At 35.9% G+C, this 22,031-nt stretch overlaps 1 protein-coding gene across 1 annotated transcript in view; it reads right to left on the reverse strand.

Annotated features, from left to right (window-relative positions):
* The window catches only part of TMEM117 (transmembrane protein 117), a 375,424-nt gene that overhangs the window by 6,604 nt on the left and 346,789 nt on the right, over nucleotides 1-22,031 (reverse strand). Inside the window, exon 7 of the mRNA XM_039882251.1 lies at nucleotides 6,080-6,209. Coding sequence (XP_039738185.1) covers nucleotides 6,080-6,209 — 130 coding nt within the window. The remainder of the gene's footprint in view (nucleotides 1-6,079; nucleotides 6,210-22,031) is intronic.

Here is a 22,031-nt window from a genome sequence, read left to right on the forward strand (position 1 = left end):
CCACCATATAATAAAACTTTTAGGATTCAAATATGCAGTCATATTTGCAAAAATCTTTTACTCAGGAAAGTTGCCACTTAACATTGTGGTTGAGCTGTGCTGTGCCGTGGGCACCTCTACATCAAGTAGGTGCTACCACTCGGCCGGACTCTGGCATCAAGAGCAGATACATAAAATAGTCATGTTCCACAAAGCCATTAAGTATGTATTATAAAATAGCAAGAAATCCTGGCCTTGAAAAAGATGAGTTTTGGTTAATTAAAGAAATAGCAGTTTGTTCTAACAGGCTTCTTGGGCAAATTCAATGTCCTCTCATTCCAGACATGAGCAGTGAAAAACAGAGCTCACTGAGTTAGCTCTTTAAGTCCCTCCCTCCATAACTTTGGGATATCTAGAAACCACATTAAGTGCTTGGCCTATGAGGAGACCATTTGGTAAAGGGAAAATATTTACTAAATAATTTATAAATTAATAAGTCGAGTTAGTAAAGTAGCTTCTTAAGACTTAAAAGGCAAATAAATACAGCTTCTCAAAGTCCTTCTTTTGTCATTGTTGCTTCCTAAGTGGGAAACATAATTCAATATGATGAGTAGAGGCAGAAACATGTGATGATAAAAACAGAAAGAAAAGGCCACATAGTTGTACCAAAGACTGTACTGAAGGTTCTGGAGTCTGGGAACTGTGTCATATTCATTTTTGTATTCTCTAGATCCTGGCTTGGGTTTGGACACATATTAACTCAGGAAACATCTGTTAAGCATGTTATCTGAGATAACATGTCAAGAAAAGTACTACGAGTGAAGTTCTAGTCTTTCGAATCAAATACATATGTCACGATGATCTGGTGAATTCTAGGATACTGCTAAAATCTAATATGATCTGGAATATTGAGAAAAGTAGAATATTCATGTCTCAAAGGTTATGATTAATTATATATCTCAAGTTCTTCCTCTGACTGCGAAGACAATTTTTGAAGACCATGTAAGGTTTATTAGAAATATCCTCATGTATACATAAATGAAGACAGGACACCTCATTTTGGGCAGATGGGATAACCTCAGGAGCAGCAAGGACTCACAAGCTATGGGCAAAGCAACCATGGCCTGGAAAAAAGATGAGTTTTTGACAAATAAAATGAATTTCTGCTTTATGTAGAAGTAAACATAGTTAACTCTTAGAGCTGTATAAATGTGTTGAAAATGAAAATTGCTTCAGGAAAGATTTAGAAAAATTCACAACTGAAAGAATAGAAGGAGATCTTTGTGTACTCTGGATAAATTCATGATCTTGGGGGACTGTCACAGTGAACAATAGGAGGCATCACATTTCCCTATAACAAGTCCCTTGCTAATTCTATCAGACAGAATATTCTGCTGGACGGACCATTGGCCCACCCTCCCCAGCACTTTCCATGATCTGATTGACACAGGAGAGCTCTTTAAAAAACAATCTCTGGGAACTCATTTACCAGAAATCATGCACCTTTGGAAATAAAATGAAGGGGTTTTATTCATTATTTTCCACATTCTTGCCATTGTAAAGCACCTGTGCCCTCACACTGTTCAGGAAACTGAAGCAGAACACTATAGACGCTACAGAGGCTTGTTTACTTCTGCATTTTCTATTTTTTGCCGAAAGGGTTCCCGTGGGCATCATCATGCCAACAGTGTGAATTCTCTCCTCGTAGATGCACAGGCCTTCCTTCTGGCCTTTCCCCCAGCCCCCTCCTAATTTACTCAGATGATGGCCACCAATGGGACACTCCCTTTGTCTGGCTGGGATGACAGATGGCAGAGTTTCCACCGGGATTGGCATTAATAGGACTCAGAGGGGCTTCCGAGACTGAATTGAGAGGCCATTCCTCTCTTGCCTCCAGAGACTTAGCATATCACATTTGAATCCATCTTTGCATTCACCTTATAGGTAAAAGGGAAGAGGGCAGAAAAGAGAATTATACAGTTGCATTTACTTTTAGAAGAACAATAGGCTTGGGCCAAAAGATCCAGTGTGACCTAATCACTAACCATTTATCCCTTCTGTTCCTGAAATCAAAATTCTCAGAAAAAAATATTTTAACACACCCTTAGATAGAGATGATTTATTTTTATAAGCTCTAGCCCAGCTTATAAAATGAAAGCTCACACATACTGCAGCAAACCATCTGTCAAGGGGGATCCAGATGAGCTAAACAGATGCAACAATTCAAGTTATTTCTGACATACATAAATAAAACTAGCTTGGAATCAGGATTAAAAAATACTCAAATCCTTAATGCTTTAAAAATGTCAATGGGAACTCACCGGTATCAGATAACCCTCTACATACACAGAATCTCATTGGGAGAAAGATTTTTTTTTCCCATTCTCTGCTTTCTCCTTCTTGAGGATTCAGAAAAGTAAATAACAGTAGAGAACTCAGAGTAGTGGATAAATAATAAGAGATCCCTCTCTTGGGTTGCCTGATGTTTTTTAATTAAATAGGAAGCACAAACCCTGGATGAATGAATGGAAAAGTTTCAGGTAAAGATAGTGAGAGTTTATTGAGTGCTTAATACATGGCAGACAGTGTTTTAAGTGCCTTGTACATGTTAACTAAAATAATATAGCAACTCTGGGATAAGTACTAGTATGGTCTCCATTTAACAGATGATAAAACTGAGCCTCTAAGAAGTTCAGGAGCTGGATGAGGACCATGCCACCACTTAGTAGCAGAGCTGGAGTCTATGCACCGACACCTTACATTCCATTTCCTCAGCATGCACAGAAGACCTTTCACAGAGAAATGATAGCTTCACAGAGAAATGATAGTTGAGGCCCAGTTAGAGTCATTCTTGACCCTTAGAGAACTCTAGCAGTCCTCATCTAGCCTCTTCTAGTGCAGAACAAAGACCAGAGAAGGCAACAGACAGAGCCATGAAGGGGTCTACAGGATCCCTTTCTACCCCTGGCTCCATCTTCATCTATGGTCATCCAGACCTTTCCCAGTCATGCTGTGCTTCAGGATCTCCTCCGCTGGCCCCAGCTGTAAACGTTCTAGCTCCTGATAGACCTCTACCATATGCCTTTCTCACGGGCCACCCCATTTCTATTGAATTTTCTTTCTGCCCCTTGGCTTTTGTTTTAAGAATTGCATATGAAAATAAATTAAAGCTGAGATGAGAAGAAATCTGACTAGAAAATGTTTCTCTGCAGCAGCATTTCTCTAGGTGCGGTCCTCTGGCTGCTTGCATAGACATAACTGGTGATGCTTGAGAGAACGGTAGATTCCAAGGTCCACCACATCCCTCAGACATCCAGCTCTGTCTGGGTGTGTGGCTGATGGAATTTTTTAATAAGCTCTCCAGGTGATTCTCATATATACTAAAGTTTGAGAACCACTGATGGCTAGAGAGCGTTGCATGCTTAATAAACCAAGTGGTAATACCATATTTGTTTATTAAGGAAAGCGATCAAGTCTCTCTACAAAAAAGGAGCCATATCGGAAGAGCTGATCAAGTTAGCATTTGCAGTGTACTTGGAAATTCATGGGCTAACTACTGAGCATATTAAAATCCAACATGTAGCACTATGTTTTGGAAATTTTACCTAGGTTTGCCCAGAAACCATGTCAGATAAAGTGAAAGGCCTTTTACAGGAGACTAGATGGTAATCCCAGAGTAGCCTCAGCAACCTCTTTAGCCAAGTAACGGAACAAAGAGAGTAAGAAAAACAAGAGGGGGAGAAGTTATAACTTACTTTAGCCTCCTATCACTGTTTTCCTAGACAATTTTATCATAGATGGATCTGGGGAGGTACATGATCATCTTACCAGAAACTGAATTTCAATTGGTTATGCTGGATCCCTTCACCCCAATGCCCACGTGAGTCCTATTTTATTTTGAATTTAAACTCCAGAATCTTCAATAGCCTTCCCAGCAGGTCCAGGCATCCAGTTATTCCCTTGGCTTGAATCAGGAGACATTCTGATCTCAACTGTGGCTTCTCAATCAGAAAGGAATAGTTCTCAAAGATTAGCATTATGTGGGAAAGCTTTTCAAAAGTCCCATTCCCTGCCCATTGCCCAGACCTACTCTGTAGGAATCATTAGGTTTGGCACCTAACAACCTGTATGTTTATAAAGTTTCCTGGGTGATATGTTAATCAGCATAACCAAAGCCTTAATTGTAATATATTTCTACCTTCTGGAAAACTTTATTAATGTACAGTCTCCAATACAAATACTTAGCTAGTCTTTCCTCCTTTTAAGTTTTTACAAAATAATACTTGGTGGGACAAAGGTTTAAGTCCAAAGGTGTAGAAGGCTCTACCTAGAAGCTAGTGACGCCAAAGGTTCAGGGACTCCTGTATGCGTGGTCCCCTTCCAAGGCACTGAATATAATTTTCGGTTGTAATTTTATATTCATATTTTTAAATAGAGCATTCCAAATTGTGTAAGCTCTGAGCACCACAAAAGTCGAACCTGCTGCTATCTATAAATGATGGCATGTATGACAAAGCTATGCAAAATAGCCCCAAATTAAATATACTTAACAACTTGAATTTTTTTCTTATCGATGATCTCTCTGAATCTCCCCCTCTCATTTTTTTTTTTTTTTAAATAAAAATGCTGATATTCTGCACTTGAGCAGTATATTTCTGACAGGGATTCTGATACTGAGTCAGAGATAATATTAGTGCCATGATGGCCTGGGACAAGAGCTGATAGCAAGAACAGATGGTCCAGGTGAAAGCCTACCCAGAGGGATATGATGATGCCATGTGCGCGATAGCTGTTTTAGAAGTCCAAGAAGGTAGCATGCTGCAGAGATTAAGTGGGGACTCTGAAACAACACTCTGTGACCTGAACTCAAATTGATTGATTTACCCAGTGAATTTAATAGATGGGCCTCATTCATTTTAGAAAGGAGAAGAAACCTACTGCATCTTCCCTATTCATGAGCTCATTCTCCAATTTAGGAAGGTTGCCTCATGCTCAGCAAAAAACAGCCGTCAAGTTGGGAAGCAAAGGTTTTTTTGCAGTCTTCAGAAGTTCGCGTTTTCTGTGCTCAGACTATTTTTATTCAGCAGCACAGACGGTAGTGTAAGCACAGATTTCTTCAGCAATTTTTATTATAGCAGGCGTGGGATCCTAGGCTGTTGCCCTTAAAACACACACATTCGCTACCTGCATCTGAACAGCTCGGGAACTAATGACATTCTTCATTTGATCATTCAGCTGTCTACTTCTTGTTTTAAAGAAAAAAAGGTAAAAAAAAAAAAGGAACTCTAGGAACACTTTTTTAGATGAGAATGACCGAGATGTCATGAAAGAATATTATAATAAATCATATTATTTCAAAAGCAAGACACATCTAAAAATGAAATAATCTGAGGAGTCACAAGAGAATCACTTGAGACAAACACAAACTCTACCACAGCAGTAGGTTTGAATCAGATGAGAAGTGGTCAACCTCCCTAAAGGCATACGGTCTGATTGGAGCTCTAGGATACCTCTGTTTTAATTTCAGTAGTAAATGAAGAACAAAGCATAAAGATATCCTGAGCTATAGGTTTTGAAAAGGAAACCCACACAATGAACAAAACCAAGGTGGAGTGGTATATGGAGTATGACAGAAATAGCTAACTCTCCACACCAAAGACATGTTCTTCGTCTCTGTTAATCCTGTGCTACAACACTGGGCCTGACATAGGAAGTGGCTGCCCAACTGGGGACTACATCTCCCTACTCTCCTTGACTCTAAGTGGGGCCATCTGACTGATTATTGCCAACAGAATGTGAGGGAGGTGACGTGTTTCTTTTCCAAGCCAAGGCGGTTAAGAAACAGGTAAGTTTTCTTAATCATTTCCCCCATTCTCTTTATTCTCATCTGCATGCTGGATAAAGTTGAAATTGTTAAAGCCACCAGTAGTCTAAGTCCCAGAGTGACAGCCCGGAACTGCCAGTAGTTGCACTGTTAAGTGAGTAAGAAACAGAAAAATATTTATGTATGCCTCTAAAATGTTACCGTTTGCTTTTTTATAGCAGCTAGTATTACTCTAACTTGGAGACAAAAAATACCATGTTCAAAGTCGTAACATACCTGTTATGTGAATATGATATTCTTCCTTGAAGATCTTCTGGAAGAAAGGGATCTTGAATTGCATATGAGGGGTGTGCAACCCAGGGAGATTTACATCGACATCTCCCATGAAATGTGGGAATTCCCAGTCCTGTCAGAAAAAATCAACATAAAAACGTATTTGTGATTTGTTTTGTACATAAGCAGCAAAATACCCCAAATTGACTTTTTGTAAGCACTTATTTTAAAATCATTTAAATGCAACCAGCTGTTGGAGGCACCAGTTTTGTTCCATGATGGTTATTTTATGTACATTAGGTAGCGGTACGCATTCAAAATAAAAATTAAGTCATAACTTATTTCCTCAGCTTTTCTCTTTAATGTGGTAATAAGAAACCAATACAGAATTGATTTGCATCTATACATGTTTATCTCTTTCATTTTAGAGAATTGATTTTAACTTTTTATCGAAAGGAAGTCGTCCATACTTTATAAATATGGGGTAATTTTGTCTCACTACTTTTTAAAACTATAAACCCTAAAACCGCATGTTTTGTGTAAGAAGACATGGGAAAAAGGATCTGATTCATTTAACCAAGTTCCTCAATTTACATCAAGGGACTTTTATTAATCGCGTTGGCCAGTAACTATATGGAATGGAAAAATGCCAGTCTCCTGTCCTGCTCTCCTGCAATTTCGCATCAATTCAAACCAAATGATGGAAGGCCTGACACACTAGCATGAGAGATGAATAGTGAATTAATTCCCAAATTGTTATTGGTTTTTCTTGTTGTGAAGGCAAATGAGGATATTTTTAGGTGTCTCACCTGCTCTTAGTTTTGAATAGAGGCAACAAATTAAAGTTCATAACTAACATGTGAGGGAAGAATGCACTAAATATAAAGAAATATTTGAGGTGGATCCAAAGGCATTAATACAGATCTTTTCACTTTTAATAATAAAATAATCACTAAATTATCAGTCCTGTATTTAGTGACTATTTTTAAAGAACCTGAATATGAAAAAATAATGGACAAAATACTACTTTAAGATTTCAATACATTATCTCAATATAAAAAAGTCAAAAATTTCCAAGACTTGTACATATGCAACTGATAGAGCTGTATCAATAATAAAGAGCCCAAATGTTACAGATTTCCAAGTCCCTTCACTCCCCTCTTTGCTGAAATTCCAATCGGGGAGAACAGGCCTTAAAGGAAAGGAGACTATGTGAGCAGTGGTAAGCAGAAAAGCTTTCAATGTCTATCAATTTCTTGATCTATGGATCACTTTAAAACACTAATAATAAATAAATATAAAGGGAAAATGAAATAATGCAACATCATTCGTGTCTATTGGTGTGAAGGAGAGGTCTCAGATCTTGATTTTCAGACCCCTGCAACAAATAGACATGTGATTTGGGAAGTTCAGAAAACCCAAAGCATTAAAGCTAAATAAGTTTGAACATTTTGATCTAAAACATTAGTAGAAAATGAATTGGTAATAATATGTGTGAGGTATTGCATTTTACTAAAGTGCATTTGCTTTTATTATTATTATTATCGATACTGTCTTGTTTTTTCTATGTTATTTGCAAGACTTCTGCAAAGAGAACTGAAATTGAATTTGGCCTTTTGATAAATATAACTGACATCTCCCGTGAAAAATTATGCTCGGCAAGTAAAGAGATTGATAACCAAAGTATCTTTCACTAGCCCTGGATAAACAGCACACAGCACTTTCAATAGAGAAATTCTCTTTTTTTATGTCTTAGTTTAAGAAAGAGGATACTTCTTGGTAGTAATTGGGCACATGTGCTTGGTATATCTTTTTATAGGAAAGATGTTCTTGGAATGTTCACATATAGCTTTTCATTCCATGAAACTAAAGTTTTCTATTGGGTATGAAATTGGTTTTAGTTTGAAAGTAATTTCTAGAGATTTCTTGTAGCCTGGGATCAAAATTTCATTCACCAAAAAATAGTTCCTCAATCATTTCCCACCTGTCCTTGGAGAGAGAAAGATAAATTAAGGAAATGGAGAGGAGAGGAAAGAGAAGAGAAAGTATTGATCTTTGTTTGGAAGATGGCATTACTTGTCTTTTTTTTTTTTTTTTTTTTTTTTTAAGACACGATTGGGGCAGGGAGTTTGGGAGAAAGTGTGAGAGAAGTAGCTGATGCCATGTAAGAAATTTTAAAAACAGACAATTAATGAAAAAGAGTTCATACATCAATTCTCTTAGCTTCACCCCTTCTACATTATTTTTTAATTGCATGCTACTCCACCATCTTGACCAGAACTAATTGCATCCTTCTACATTATTTTTTATAATCACCATGTTTTGCTTTTTCAAAACTCTTTTCTTTAGTCTTCTAACTCCCTGCCCCCATTCTTTTCCTGTTATACTAGTTTTTGTACTTCAATTCCTACTCTGCATATTTCTCCAGACCATTAATGAATCAGTGTAAATTCTGCCCTTACTTGACAGAGTGGAATGATAACAATACTAATTGCTACTATTTGCAGGATGTTTGGGGCTCATCTTAATGAAGAATGGATATTTGGGGCTGGTAATATCCCAGTATTTATTTGAAGGAGGTAGAAAGAAGAGAGTGGATGGTGTTCTGAATCTCTTTAATTTTTTGTCTCTTTATTTATAAATTGAGGTTAAATATATCAATCTCACAGGCTTCTTGGGAGGATCACATAATGCCTGGACAGCAAATAACACATTGCTGGAAACAGAGGAAAGAGACAGGGAAATGGCCAACAATCATGGCTGATTCCCCAGCATGATTCCAAGGTCAGGTTTATCCTGAGAGTGAAGCAGAGGAAACTGATAGGTCTGTTTTCAGGAGGATCAGGAGAACCCTGGTTCAGGGTCTAGATGAAAAAGGATGAAGGCCATCTTCTCCTTTCTGTCCTCATTTATTGCACAGCATGGATTTTTCATCAAAAGCTAGTTCCACGAGGAGATTTAAACAACTTTTCTCTACCTCCCTCCACTCCAAGAGGGCTCTCATTTTTATCTCACCCTAATTTGGAAAAGGAGATGATCTGTAACTCTTTCTCCACTAAGCAACTGTCCTGTGGATAGTTGGCTTCTAATCAGACTGATGAGGAAAATCTGACTAATGGATGATAGCAAACATTGAGATTCTCTTGGCATTATAATTATGGATATATAGAAAGTTTCATACACAGATTGCACATAAACGTTATGAATGTCATGGCTTTCTTTTCTTTCTGCATAAATGTAAAAAATATATTTTGAACACAAGATGTAACTATTGAAGTAAGAGAATGACGAGGCAAGATGTGATCAGCAACTAAGACCAGGGCAGAGCCAGGCTAATCCTGAGATTACATAGTATGAAATGTTCATTTATTTTGTTCTTCAAGAAATGTTGTATTTAGTAATTCAAAGCTCCCTTATTACTTTCTGCTATTAAACCTAACAATAATTGCAGAGGTATATCACATTTGTGGTTCAGGCGTATTGTATCACACACACTATTCCAGTTCTCATCAGTTCATGGCGATGAACAGATTTCCAACTTTGTATCTTGCTTCAAAGTAACTGAGAAACGGTTAATTTTCATTCAGATGGTCATATTTCCTATATAAAAAAGAGCAGTGCCATGATATATATCTAATCTTATTTTTTACATACTATGGTTTACTTTGCCTATAAAATAATTTTTATTACTTAGCAATAAAAATTACACTTGGACACTGATGTCCAAATTACATTTGGATGTGTAATTTGGTCGGATATGTCTAAATGTGATTCTCTCCAAATGTAGCCTTATTATTCATGAACCGCATTTGGACAGAATTTCAGGACAATGTTAGGTATACAGGCAAGATGGTTTCAGGATATTCTGGATTCACCATTTCCCTATGTTTTCCCATTAAGATGCATGGCTCAGGGCCAAAGAAGAAAACTTGGTACAATGCAGAAGAACTCAAGCTTGAAACCAATACTGTTTTGAATTCCCCAATTGGCATTCAATTATTCAATTTCCCAAATCAAACGAAGAGACCTCAGTTCTACTTAGAGAAGCATTAGAGAATAAAAATGTAATAACACTGATTACCTTGCAAAACTAAAGCCATAGTATCAAAACAAAAGATTTATTTTTGGGGTCAAAGATTGAATTTCTGTTTTTTTGAGGAAATTAAGAGATAAACTAGATTTTACTGGAAAGTATTGATAACCATTTAGAATAGAATTGATAATAGATTTTTAAATGTTAATAAAATATACCAATATTTTTCATTGTAATAATTTGTATATCTATTATTTAAAAGCATCAGATTACTAATATTAAGGTTTATATGAATTTAAAAGCCTCTTTACAGATATTTCTTTCCCTTTGTTATTCTCTATTCCTCCCATATTTTGGAACTGAATTTAGATCAATGAATATCAGAACATCATTCTTCCAAAAATGACCCCAGCTATAAAATGTCATTAGCTTTTCTGTGCTTAGCAGTGTCCTAGCAACAGAATTTTAGATGACAATGAACAGTGGTGGCCTGAAAAATTGTACTCCCGCTTTGGGTGATATTTTTGTTTCTTATTAAGAATCTCAAGTGCCTGATTTCTTTCGGCAACCCTACGCTTCTTCTAATTGGCAAAGTTGCCGCAGTATCACTTGGCTGAATAAATCCTTGGAAACCTTGACATATAGTAGATATTGCTTATGTGTTTGTGTATCCCCCATTGGAATGTAAGCTCTAGGAGCTTATAGGCTTTTTTCTTGTTTTGTTTATTGCTATATTTTCCATTACTGAAATAGAGCTCAACATATAGAAAGAACTCAAATATTTGTTCAATTGATGAACGGAGCTCTCTCAAAGTTAAAGGTATACAACAATCTCTTTTTGGTTTCATATAAATGGACACTCAGGATGGATTTAGGTAAACAATGACAACACAACAAATACTTTTTTTTGTGAATAATATTACACATCAACCTGAGATACATGATTATGAAAAAAACCTTTTCACTATAAACTAGGTATGCTGGAATCATATAGAATTACCCAAAGATTAGGCAATTAGCCAAAAATCACAAAGAAAAGAAGACAGGGAAAGAAAGCGGGGGCCAAATGTAAATATTATGAGATGAAGTAGTTAATGTTTGGGGAGTTAGTTAAAATTCTCATTGGGATAATCCAAGACATTTTTTTAGTGACCACCTACATATAAAGAAGCTCATGAGACATGTCCAACCAAGTCAGAGAACAAGAAACAAAATGCAAACCAACATGCGGTTAAAAAAAGTGGGGGATCATTTCTCACAGTGGAAGATTCCAGGAAGGTTGTCAAGGCAAGGCTGAATGTCAGGGGTACCCTGCGGTGAATGTGGAGGACGGACAAAAGAGAAATAGCAGGAGGTTACTTCTCAGAGGTCCTTTCCTCATATATTGTACTCTCATTTTCTCTTGATATTCGCTATTGTTTTTGTTTTCCCCTCAAGGGCAAATAAATTCCATCACCTCTTAGAGTTTTATCTCAGGAGGCATACAGGTTATTTAAGAGACTCAAAATCTTTGGGAAAAAATCTTGGCTTTCTGATTGGAGTAGGATTTTGACAACAAGTAGTAGAGATGGCAGATCTTATTCGCCACTAAAACAAATCCAAGTCAAACTGTAAATCCTTCCTTAAAATGTTTAAAGATCTTGACTCATTCATGTGTTTTTGTGTATTGCAAGATATTGATGAACTCTCAAAATTATTGTTGCCCAAGAAATCTAATTTATCTTAAGGGCCTATTTTGTAGTATTTAATGTATTTTCTTCATCAATAATCTTTCTTACTTGTAAAAGACAATATGGATTTTCCTGGCTAATTCTGAAGCCAATGTACATTAATAAGATATATTCATGTCTATGAAAAAAGCAAATAAATCATTCCCAGAGTAGATTTGAAAAGTAAATGTACGTTTGTCACTTTTAAGAGACCTTACCAGGAGGCTCTATCAAGAGATCAGTAGGTTTTTTTAAAACAAGCTTTATTATAACAAGACACCTTGAAAGCATTACTTGTTTAAGCACCAAGTTGAAAGTGTCTGATAAAATGCACTGGGCCTCATTTACAGATGTCCTGCCCTTGCAGACTGATGTGATGAAGGACAAAATAAAAGTCAGTCTTGTAAGTGTTTACAACTAATAGAAATGCATCATGTGGCACCTAGGAATAATGAGAAATCAATATCCCTCACTAAGGCAATACGGTTCACCAGTACATGGGAAAGAGTACTTGACATCTTAGAGACTTCTATGGGTGTTGTCGGGGAGACAAGAAGACAAACCATTGGCTATGACAAGTTGCTGATAAGTGAAGTTGGTGCAAAGTCTAAAGAAATGCACTGTTCTAACTCCAGCTTCTGGATAGGCTTCCATTGGTCATCAAACGACAACTATCTACTTTGCACCTCTTAAGAAGAATAAATATTAACTATATAATAAATTGGCATATTTTTTACTTAAATGAGAACTCCTAATAATTTGTCTTTTCCTAATAAAGAATGAGTGATATCTAGTGGAAGGAAGTTATTAGACAACACACTTTCACGTTATTTCTCAAACACTGGCTGCAGTTCAATAAAACGTAGCCCTTGCTTATTCTGTGCTCTATTGTATTTGTACATTTGGTACAAAATGTCACTGCTTCAGTATCTGTTCTGGCTCTATGCATGCTGCCAGTAATGGTCACATTCAATTGTCTGAATGACCAATTTCTTCTATAGGTTATATAGGAAAATTAATTGCATACTGTCAAAGAGTAGATATTGTCCTTGGTACATTTTTATTTAATATTGAGGTCATTTCTCTGTGAAAAATAATAATAGTGGAGATCGGTGGGTAAATATAATTCAATATAAAAATATTCACTTCACAAACAAAAGAGTTTGAAGTTAATCTAAATATCAGGTGGGCGGTTAAGGTGAATAACCCCTAATGTTTCTTGCAAAGGGTTCATTTCTATACTTATAATTTTTTGTCAGAAATGTCTCATGGAGCATATATTCTAGTTGGGAGACAGACCAGTAAATCAGCAAATAGCACTATAATGTGATGTCAAACAGTGATAAATGCTCTGAAGAAAATAAAGCAGTGTAAGGGGGTGGGTGCTAGTTTAGTGATTCAAAAGAACACTTCTTTGAGGGTGACCTTTGTATGAGCACTGATTGGCATGAAGAGCAAGCCGTGCAAATCTCTGGAAGAGGAGCAGATCAGCCAGCAGGAAGAGCCAATGTAAAGGTCTTGAGGAGAAAATGAGATGGGTGTTTCCAAGAAACATAAAGGTTAGAGTGATTCAAGTAGTGTAGAGAGGTTACAGGAATAGAATGGTAGGCCGGCTAAAGGAAGAAAGAAGACCAGTTAATTTGCAGTAGTTTAGGTGGTTAAACAACGGTGGTCAGTTGTTCAGATCAAGATGTATTTTGAAGGTATCACCAACTGAATTTTTCGAATTTACTGGTTGTTCCAGCAACTGGTAAATCATGGTAGTATTTACTGAGGTTGGGGAGATTGGGAAACCAATACATTTATAGAAGATGGATAAGTGGGTAAGAAATCCAGAGATCTACTTGGAACATGCTCTTAGACATCAGGTGGAGGTGTTTCGTTAGTGTAAAATAAATTTAATTTTAGTAGCAGCAGTCCCCAATCTTTCGGGCACCAGGGACCAGTACTCCTATAAGAATCTAGTGCCTGATGATGTTAGGTAGAGCTGAGGTGGTGATGCTAGTGCTGGGGAGAGGCTCCAAATACAGATGAAGCTTCGCTTGCTTGCCTGCAGTTCACCTTCTACTGTCTGGCCTGGTTCCTAACAGGCCATAAACCTTACCAGTCCAAGGCTTGGGGGTTGGGGACCCCTGGAATAAGGGACTCTGAGACCTGAGATTCTTTTTTTATATTTTCAGTAGCTCCTGCAACGACTAATTTTAAAAGCTGGTGTGCACAGTATGGACACACTGGCTATTTACAGCTGGTGTCTATTCTGATTGGGCAGCATTCATTCTGATTGATCAGTACCTCCGTTGTACCAGTAAATATTCTGACCATCACTCTTTGTGAAGTCAAGATGGCTGCTTTTCTGAAAAAACAAAACAATACAACACTGAGCTCAGTTTATTGTGTCTTGCAGGCAGCAGGCTTTTAGAAACAGTAGCTCTGTACCCTGTGTGGTTTCCTTCTCTTTTCATCTTTCTTAGTAAAGACTTCAGATTCTGGAACAATCATGAAGTCTCTGCCTCTGACCTCCATGGACCACCCAGAGATAACATGAACAGAAAGTAAAACCTTTAGAGCAATGGATTTGAACTGGCAGATGTTCCATGCTTTTCTTCAATGAGTTTTAGGTCAAGAGTGTTCATCCTTTGTGCTCTAGAGAAAAATTATCATCCCTCAAGTAAGAAAGCAAAGACTAGAAACACAAGATATATAGGAGCAGGACAGAGGGATGGAAAGAATAAAATACATTTTATTGTTTGTGAACTATATTTTCAGTGAATTGAAAAATTTTCTGAAACTATTGCTACTCCAGAGGTCAAACTAAAATACATCGTTTTCCTTGTTGGGCACCTGTGGGAGAGATATTCCACCACCCTTAGTGTCCTTTTGGAAAAGACGTTTACACACCGGAGTAAAGAAGTCTTACATGAATATTAGAGGTTGCCTATCTTTATATTGACACAATCATTCACAAAAGCCTGAAGTGACTACAATGTGCTTGGTTTACAGATTCTACATAGCACTAATGGAGTGAATGTGAAGTCTACATTTCTTGCAGCCGTTCTCAATAACACACTCAAGTTCCCCCACAGGATGGCATCACACTATTATTCAACTAATTCAACAATTATTCAACTAATTCAACAATTATTCAATGGCGACTTTATGTAAAGCATTTATTCTCAAAGGATATCAAATGCCATTAATAAGTAAACTAAGCTCTTTCTTTTACAGTTAAAGACAACAAGAGTCAAAGAGGTTACAGGACTCTTCCCAGACCGCCCAACAGACTGCTGAGAGAGAAGAGAGCAGATGAAATTTAATCGGTAGCCCCTGAACTGTATTTCACTGCATCCTCCTTATTGAGAACCCCATTTAGGAGAAAGAAAACTCTATTTAGGAGATCAAAATATGTTTTCATATTTTATTCAGACTAAGCAAACCAACATTTGTCATGACCTTGCTCTGTGTCAAGCATTTGATCTACTGTAAACCAGGGAGGCTTGTTCTCATTTTATAAGAGAGTAAACTGAGGCTTAGAGAACAGTCAAGTAGCTTGCCCAATGTAGCACAATTGGTACCGAAAGGATTTGTACCCAAGTCAGTATGATTCCAAAGAGATTTGCGTATACCATATGAAGCTTTTTCATGACATTTTTCCATCAGGCTCTCATGCTGCAATTATCTTTCCACCTACAAGCTAACTATCACACCAGCATGTGTTTCCGTTTGATGCTAACTTCTATATGTGATGATAAGTTTCCTTTTAGTGGTATATTATAGTTCATCTTGAAATAATATTTCCTTAGAATAATTTTGCTACTTGCAGCACCTGGGGAAGGAATCGTGTCTAACTTCCATTGCAAAGTCAAGAAATGGCAGTGGGTCTATGTTTATCCTGTAAGTCACTGACAAGGCCTGCAAAATATGCAGGCCAAGATGCATATTTAACTCTAAATATGTTATGACCATCTTAGAATTTTTACTGCCAATGCATAGATTTGACTCTAAACTTAGAATATTTCTAGTAATGAATACTATCTTCCCAACTTCTTTGCATTTCTGTTTTCTCATCTGAGGATATTTTCCATCATATTTAGATACTCTGATGGCAGACTCCTATATCATTGCATTGGAAAACAGGATGGATTAGGGGATGATTTAGTGTCCACTAGTGATGACTATCAAACTTTTCAACTTCCTGAAAAGACACAACTTTTATGTTTCTTTGGAACTCGTATGATGGTAAGACTCATGCTACTAACATATCATGGCTGCACATATTAAGTGATAAAATTTTATATTATGTAGATGACACAAGGCAGAGCAAAGAACACAAGAAAGAAAGCTATAGGGAATATATATGTGCATAGCAATCTAACTATTTTATCTCAAGTCTTCCTTGTTCTGCATGTCAGTAAACTAAGGTATTGTGTTACTGGAAGCCTCTCATTTCAAGGATTAATTCTTCTGGCTCATAATTATAATCTGTAGAAGATGACACAAGTTCCATAAATATAACATTATTAATAATTTTATTCAAAGCTTTTCTTGATAATTGATTTGAAATAGAATTATTAGTGTAACCAACATTAAAAAGTACATCTGTAATGTTATGAGGTAGAAGTTCTATATAATATCTGTGTAATATATCAAAGTTCTAATGAAATGTGTCATATTTAGAAACATTACAAATAATATCCTTGAGCATATGTGGAAATGAAGTAACAGTAGGCCTTGGGAGGGTGGAAAAAATTATCAGAAAATAACTTTATGCTACCTCAGGATAATAGCTCATAAAATTTTTATTCATAAAAATTGGTAAGCCTTTGGTTTTGAAATTGACTTTAAATGCACAGAAAAGCTACATGAAAGCAATCCTAAAAACTAAACATAAAACATAAAATTTTGCCTTTAGCACTAGATTGTAGTTGGTGAGTCATAGGTAAATGTGAAATTATTATATTTGCCAGTTGCCAAAGGCTTTGCTTTATGGATATCTGCAACATATACACATAAATCAATTAATATGTTATTTTTCCTATATAAACCCGAGTACACTTGATTCATTACCTCTCACAAGAGGAGAAATTGGCAAATCAACATCATTATGAAACTGTTCAGGCAATAGACTATCTTCAGAAATTAATTTCTGACAAAAGTTCCAAATTGTTTTACAAAAATATCATTTGCTAATTGATGCCCACCCCAACTCCCAACTCAGAAATACTGGGACTTTTGATATTGTGTTCCCCTTTTCAATAATAAATCCACTGTTGAACAACCACACACACAGATTAAAAACTTCAACTAATCATGTACCATTTGCCTTTCAATACAGCAACATGATCGCCTTAGCAAGAAATGGGAACTTCTTCAAATATCTTCTTTGGGAACAATACATACAAAGAATGTTTAGGTGTTTTAATGCAAACACCTGCAAGGTTGGCTAATTAACTAAGAATCAGTGAAAGATTTCTTCAAATGTTCTCCTGAACTTTAATTACAAACAATATGAAAGAATAAATATTATCATAATGCACAAGTGTTTTTTTTCCAAATCAATGGTTTCTGATTTAGCATGCTTTTGCTGACAATTATATAGCATGAGCAATAGATTACTTATGCTATGATCCAAAATAAAGAGATGCCCTCTAAAGTTATTTAAATGTAAGGAAATACACTCTTTGCTAATATTAAATATTCTGCCAGGCACTGTAATTGATGAATGTTATGACAACAGCCACTGTTCAATGAGCTAAATGAAACAGACCCTGCAGCAGGCGTAGCTCTTTACATACATTTCCTTATTTTATCTCTAAAACAATTCTACAAATTTTTGCCATTTTGTAATTGTGGAAACCAAGGTTCAGAGAAGGTACCTGACTTACCTACTTTAATATAGCTAATAACTGGAAGAGTAGGAGCCAAACCTAGATCTGTCCAACCTATACAAACCCAGTGGTGTTCCTTGTACTACACCCATAAAGGTGAGAATTTAGATTGTCCTGGCTCTAAATGATGCATTACTGTCTTGGTCTACTCATTGTTTCTTTTTTTCTCCCTTGTTGAGCCCCCAAAGAAGCTACTGAATTATATAGAGATGCTTGTCCACACTTATTTGTTTCTTCTCACTGCTATCCCAACTATCTTTGATTCCCACATTTATTATCTTCCACTGAAAGTAGCTCTTGCTTCCGCCACCAACATTTCTAAGCTAATACTTGTTTTGCTCCACTGGTTAACAACTAATCCCTTTTCTTTGCTTAAAAAATTTATTTTCTTGTTTTTTCTTTTCATGCCATCATCTTTTATATATTTTTGCTGAATATTTGTATACTCAACCATTGTTTGTGTCAGTGCCTCTTCTAAGCACTGGTGATACAGCAGTGAAGCAAGTAGACCTTGTTCTAGGCTCTGCCTTCAGGGAGTTTAAAGTTTGAATATAGCATAAATGCATAAATAGAATAATTTCAGTAAGTGATTGGTGCTAAAGAGCAGATGAACCAGGATGATTGTTTGGCAAAAGCAACTTTAGGTAAGGTTAGAAAAGTTATTTATGAGGATAGAATCTCTCCAGTGACAAGTACCAAGTGCTGTGATGTGTGCTATGTGTGCAATAAGGACCAAAACAGATCTATAGGTTCTCCACCACCAAGTAGCTCAAGTCTGGAGGGTGTAAAAGATCAGTGGACTAGTAGAATCAAGTAAGTGGTAATAAGCGCCGTGAAGGAAATAAACTAGCAACTGAGGAAGAGAATAACAAAGAGGTCACTTGGGGAGGTCTCTTGGAAGACTGACACCTGAGTTGAGAACAAAGGATGGGAATGATCCAGCAACACAAAAAGCAGAGAATACTTAGCAAAGCAGGTGTTCAATTATCTACTTTTGCCAGGTACTTTTCCAGGTCCTAGGGATACAAAGGTGAACAAAAGCCCATGTGTATCCTGATTTCTTGAAGTTTATGGTCTAGTAGGGGAGTTAGACATAAATCAAATAATTATAGAAACAGACCTTGGTACTTGTGGGTTAACTTGTGACCATGCCCATCCATCATTCACTTAATCACCAAAAGTTGAGAATTTTTGATATATATAATTCTTCTTGGTTATCTTCCTCAGTGCCAGCACCAAAGAATGATAAACCAGTGCATGGTGTTCATTATCTTTCACATTTATATGTTGATTATATGCTACTTGAAGGTACACTTCTTTATATATCTCCCAGTCCTTAGCATAATGCTAAACATATAGTAGGAAGCAAAAACTATTTGTTTATTCACAAATATTTACTAAAGGCTCATTATGTGCCAAAACTGCATAAGGCTCCAGGATACCAAAGATATAAATAAAAATTCCTGCTTCTGAGAAACTCATTTTCTGTAGAAGATGTTAATAAGCTAAATGTTACTTACAGAGTAAGATAGAAGCCTTATAATAGAGTCATGAAACAAGTTCTCTATGAACCTACTGGGGAAGGAGCCCCTCATTTAAACTGTGAGAGAATGAATAAATTAACCAATGATTCTTTATCTTCTATTTCACAGTTACCACAGGCTGCTGAGAGTATGTAGCTTATCGAAATGTTGTAGACATAGGATGTAGCCATATAAATTGCTCATCTTTGCTATAATTTGTGGATTTTTTTTTTTTAAGAACCAAATGGACTTTTCTTAGTAACTTTGAGCTCACAAAAGTTTTGTGAGCTAGCAGAAATATTTTAGGTGTCTCCTATTAACCTGAGTCAACTTGCGACACTGCTTCCAAATATACGACTGATAAAAATGGGCATACGACTTAAGATTATTAAGAATATTATTGAGAAAAGTGATTAAAACTTTAAGATTCCCAAGTTCATGGTTAAGGTTGTATGCCTTATTCATATTTAAGCTACTATTGACTACATACTCTAGTCATCATTTAGATTGATTGCCATTTGGAGTAACATTAACCAGGCAATTTCCTTGGTCAGTATTTACATCACACATCAATATTTTTTCATGTATACCTTAACTAAAGCCAATATTTTTTATTCTTGACTCTTGAGGTAATTACTTTGGTAAATGACTATGGCATAAATCAGATAACCACATAACAACTCGCCACTGAAAACAGTTATGCGCATATCATTTTCCCCAATGCCTCTATAATTAATAAGAAAACTTTAAAATCTTATTTACTTTCATGAAATGGGACTTGAGGTATTGGTATACACACACATACTTCTAATTATTTTCAGAGAATATATGACCATGTAAATTAAAATCGAGGGCAGAAATTACCTGTTCTACCTAAATAAATTTACTTTTCTATATCTGATACAAATTTATGCTTTCTTTGAGATTCAACTTTCTCTTTTTTATCTGGTTTCGCATGATCAAAGTAATTGAATTGAAAAAAATTAAGATGTGATGAAAAATAAAATCAAACCACTTGTTTGTGCACAGACAAAAAATTAATTACTTTTTCACTTTTGAAGTAGCTGCTTTGCCAACTTACAAATAAATGATCTTTAGATAAAATTATTTTCATATTTTTTTACTTATATGTTAATTTAGGAGTATTTTTATACAGTTATGTTTTAACATACTCATACATTCACATTATTCTGATAATTCTATAACTGGGAATATTTTCTGCCAAAGAAATAACTTAAAAAATGAAAAACATGCATAAAGATAGATTTCAATTTAATGTTATTTAATATGGTGAAAAAGTAGAAACAACATTATGATAAAAGAAGAGTAAAATAAATTATGCTACATCATTCTATGGAATATAATATAAGCTTCTCAGAATTATAATTATGCAAACTTTAAGTTATCATGTTAAATAAAAAAATCATAATACAAAATTGAATATGCTATAATTCTAAATGTAATCTTGCAGATACCCAGTAAAACAAAATGAACAAAAAACTAGGAAAAGACATGAAGATAATATACGAAATTTGTTGTTACTGTAGTAAAATTACAGATGGTTTTAAAAAAACCCTTGGTTTTTAAATTTCCATAGTGATCATACATTATTTTAATTTTGCACACAAATATTTATAAATACATTCTAAACACTTTCCCATTTTACAGAGTAATTCCTTTTTTTGGCTTTCAATTTCTCTTTAATTCTAACATAGTCAATTTTTTTCCTTAAACTATAACCTTATATCCTCTTATAAATCTTGCTTTTATTCAATCTTGCTTTTATTTACTTTCAGTTGAAGCAATTCCCTTTCAGCTCTAGGTTCAAAGGGGATATAATATCACCCGCATTCTCTCAATGTTCCCAGTGTGCTGTGAGATTTAATGAGATAACATCCATGCGGCACTTTATGCTCCTTAAAGAAAGGTGCTGTATAAAAACAATGCATTATAATTATTTATGTTATCATAAAACCCACAGAGATATTAGAGCTACAATTTAGCACAAGCAGACGGCTAGACTAACTCCAAGTGCAGGCTGGGCAATGTCCCTTAATGCTAAACTAGAAGGAGGAATTCCAGGGGTAGGAGGAAGTTGCTCCCTGCACTTACAGCACTTAGCAAATCCCCAGTTACTCTTAATGTTAAAAAGAGGGTATTTTGGTTTTAATGTACAATATTCTAAAAGTTACAGTATGTCATTTATGTTTACTTGATATACCACTCCTCCATCTCTGCTTAGTTCTAACTGAATATAATCATTTATGGCAAGTAAACTTACAGAACCAGCATCAAAAGGCAGATATTACTGATTACTAGAAATCATCAGATGATCCAAGCACAACACAGCTTCTGAATTGAATTAAAGGTCATTTAGTATAGCAACCTCTACCTTATGCACGAATAACCCCAAATCCAGCCGCTCACAAGTGCTTAACCACTCTCTGAGCATTTCTAGAGAAGGGACACTTTTTCTTCCTAACAAAAGCTCTGACTTAAGAATATCCGACTCTATATTTTGCCAGATCCTGCGCTCCTGTAGTTCTGTTTTGTAAAGCCACACTGTCTTTCCTCTGACTTAGTCATTTCACTGTGCTTCTTTATTCATTCATCTAGTCAACACTTATTCCGTAGCCATTGTGTAGGCACCCTGTGAGGCTCCGGGGAAACAGAGGATTATGACACTTCTCTGTCCTAGAGGATTTCACAGTCCAATGGGGACACGGACACCAAGATAGAGAAACAATCATAAACACTGTGAGTATGATGTTGAAGGGAGGAAGTAAAGTGCTAGGGACAGAGAGG

Source organism: Pteropus medius, unplaced genomic scaffold, assembly GCF_902729225.1.
Source record: "Pteropus medius unplaced genomic scaffold, Ma_sr-lr_union100, whole genome shotgun sequence".
NCBI lineage: Eukaryota > Metazoa > Chordata > Mammalia > Chiroptera > Pteropodidae > Pteropus > Pteropus medius.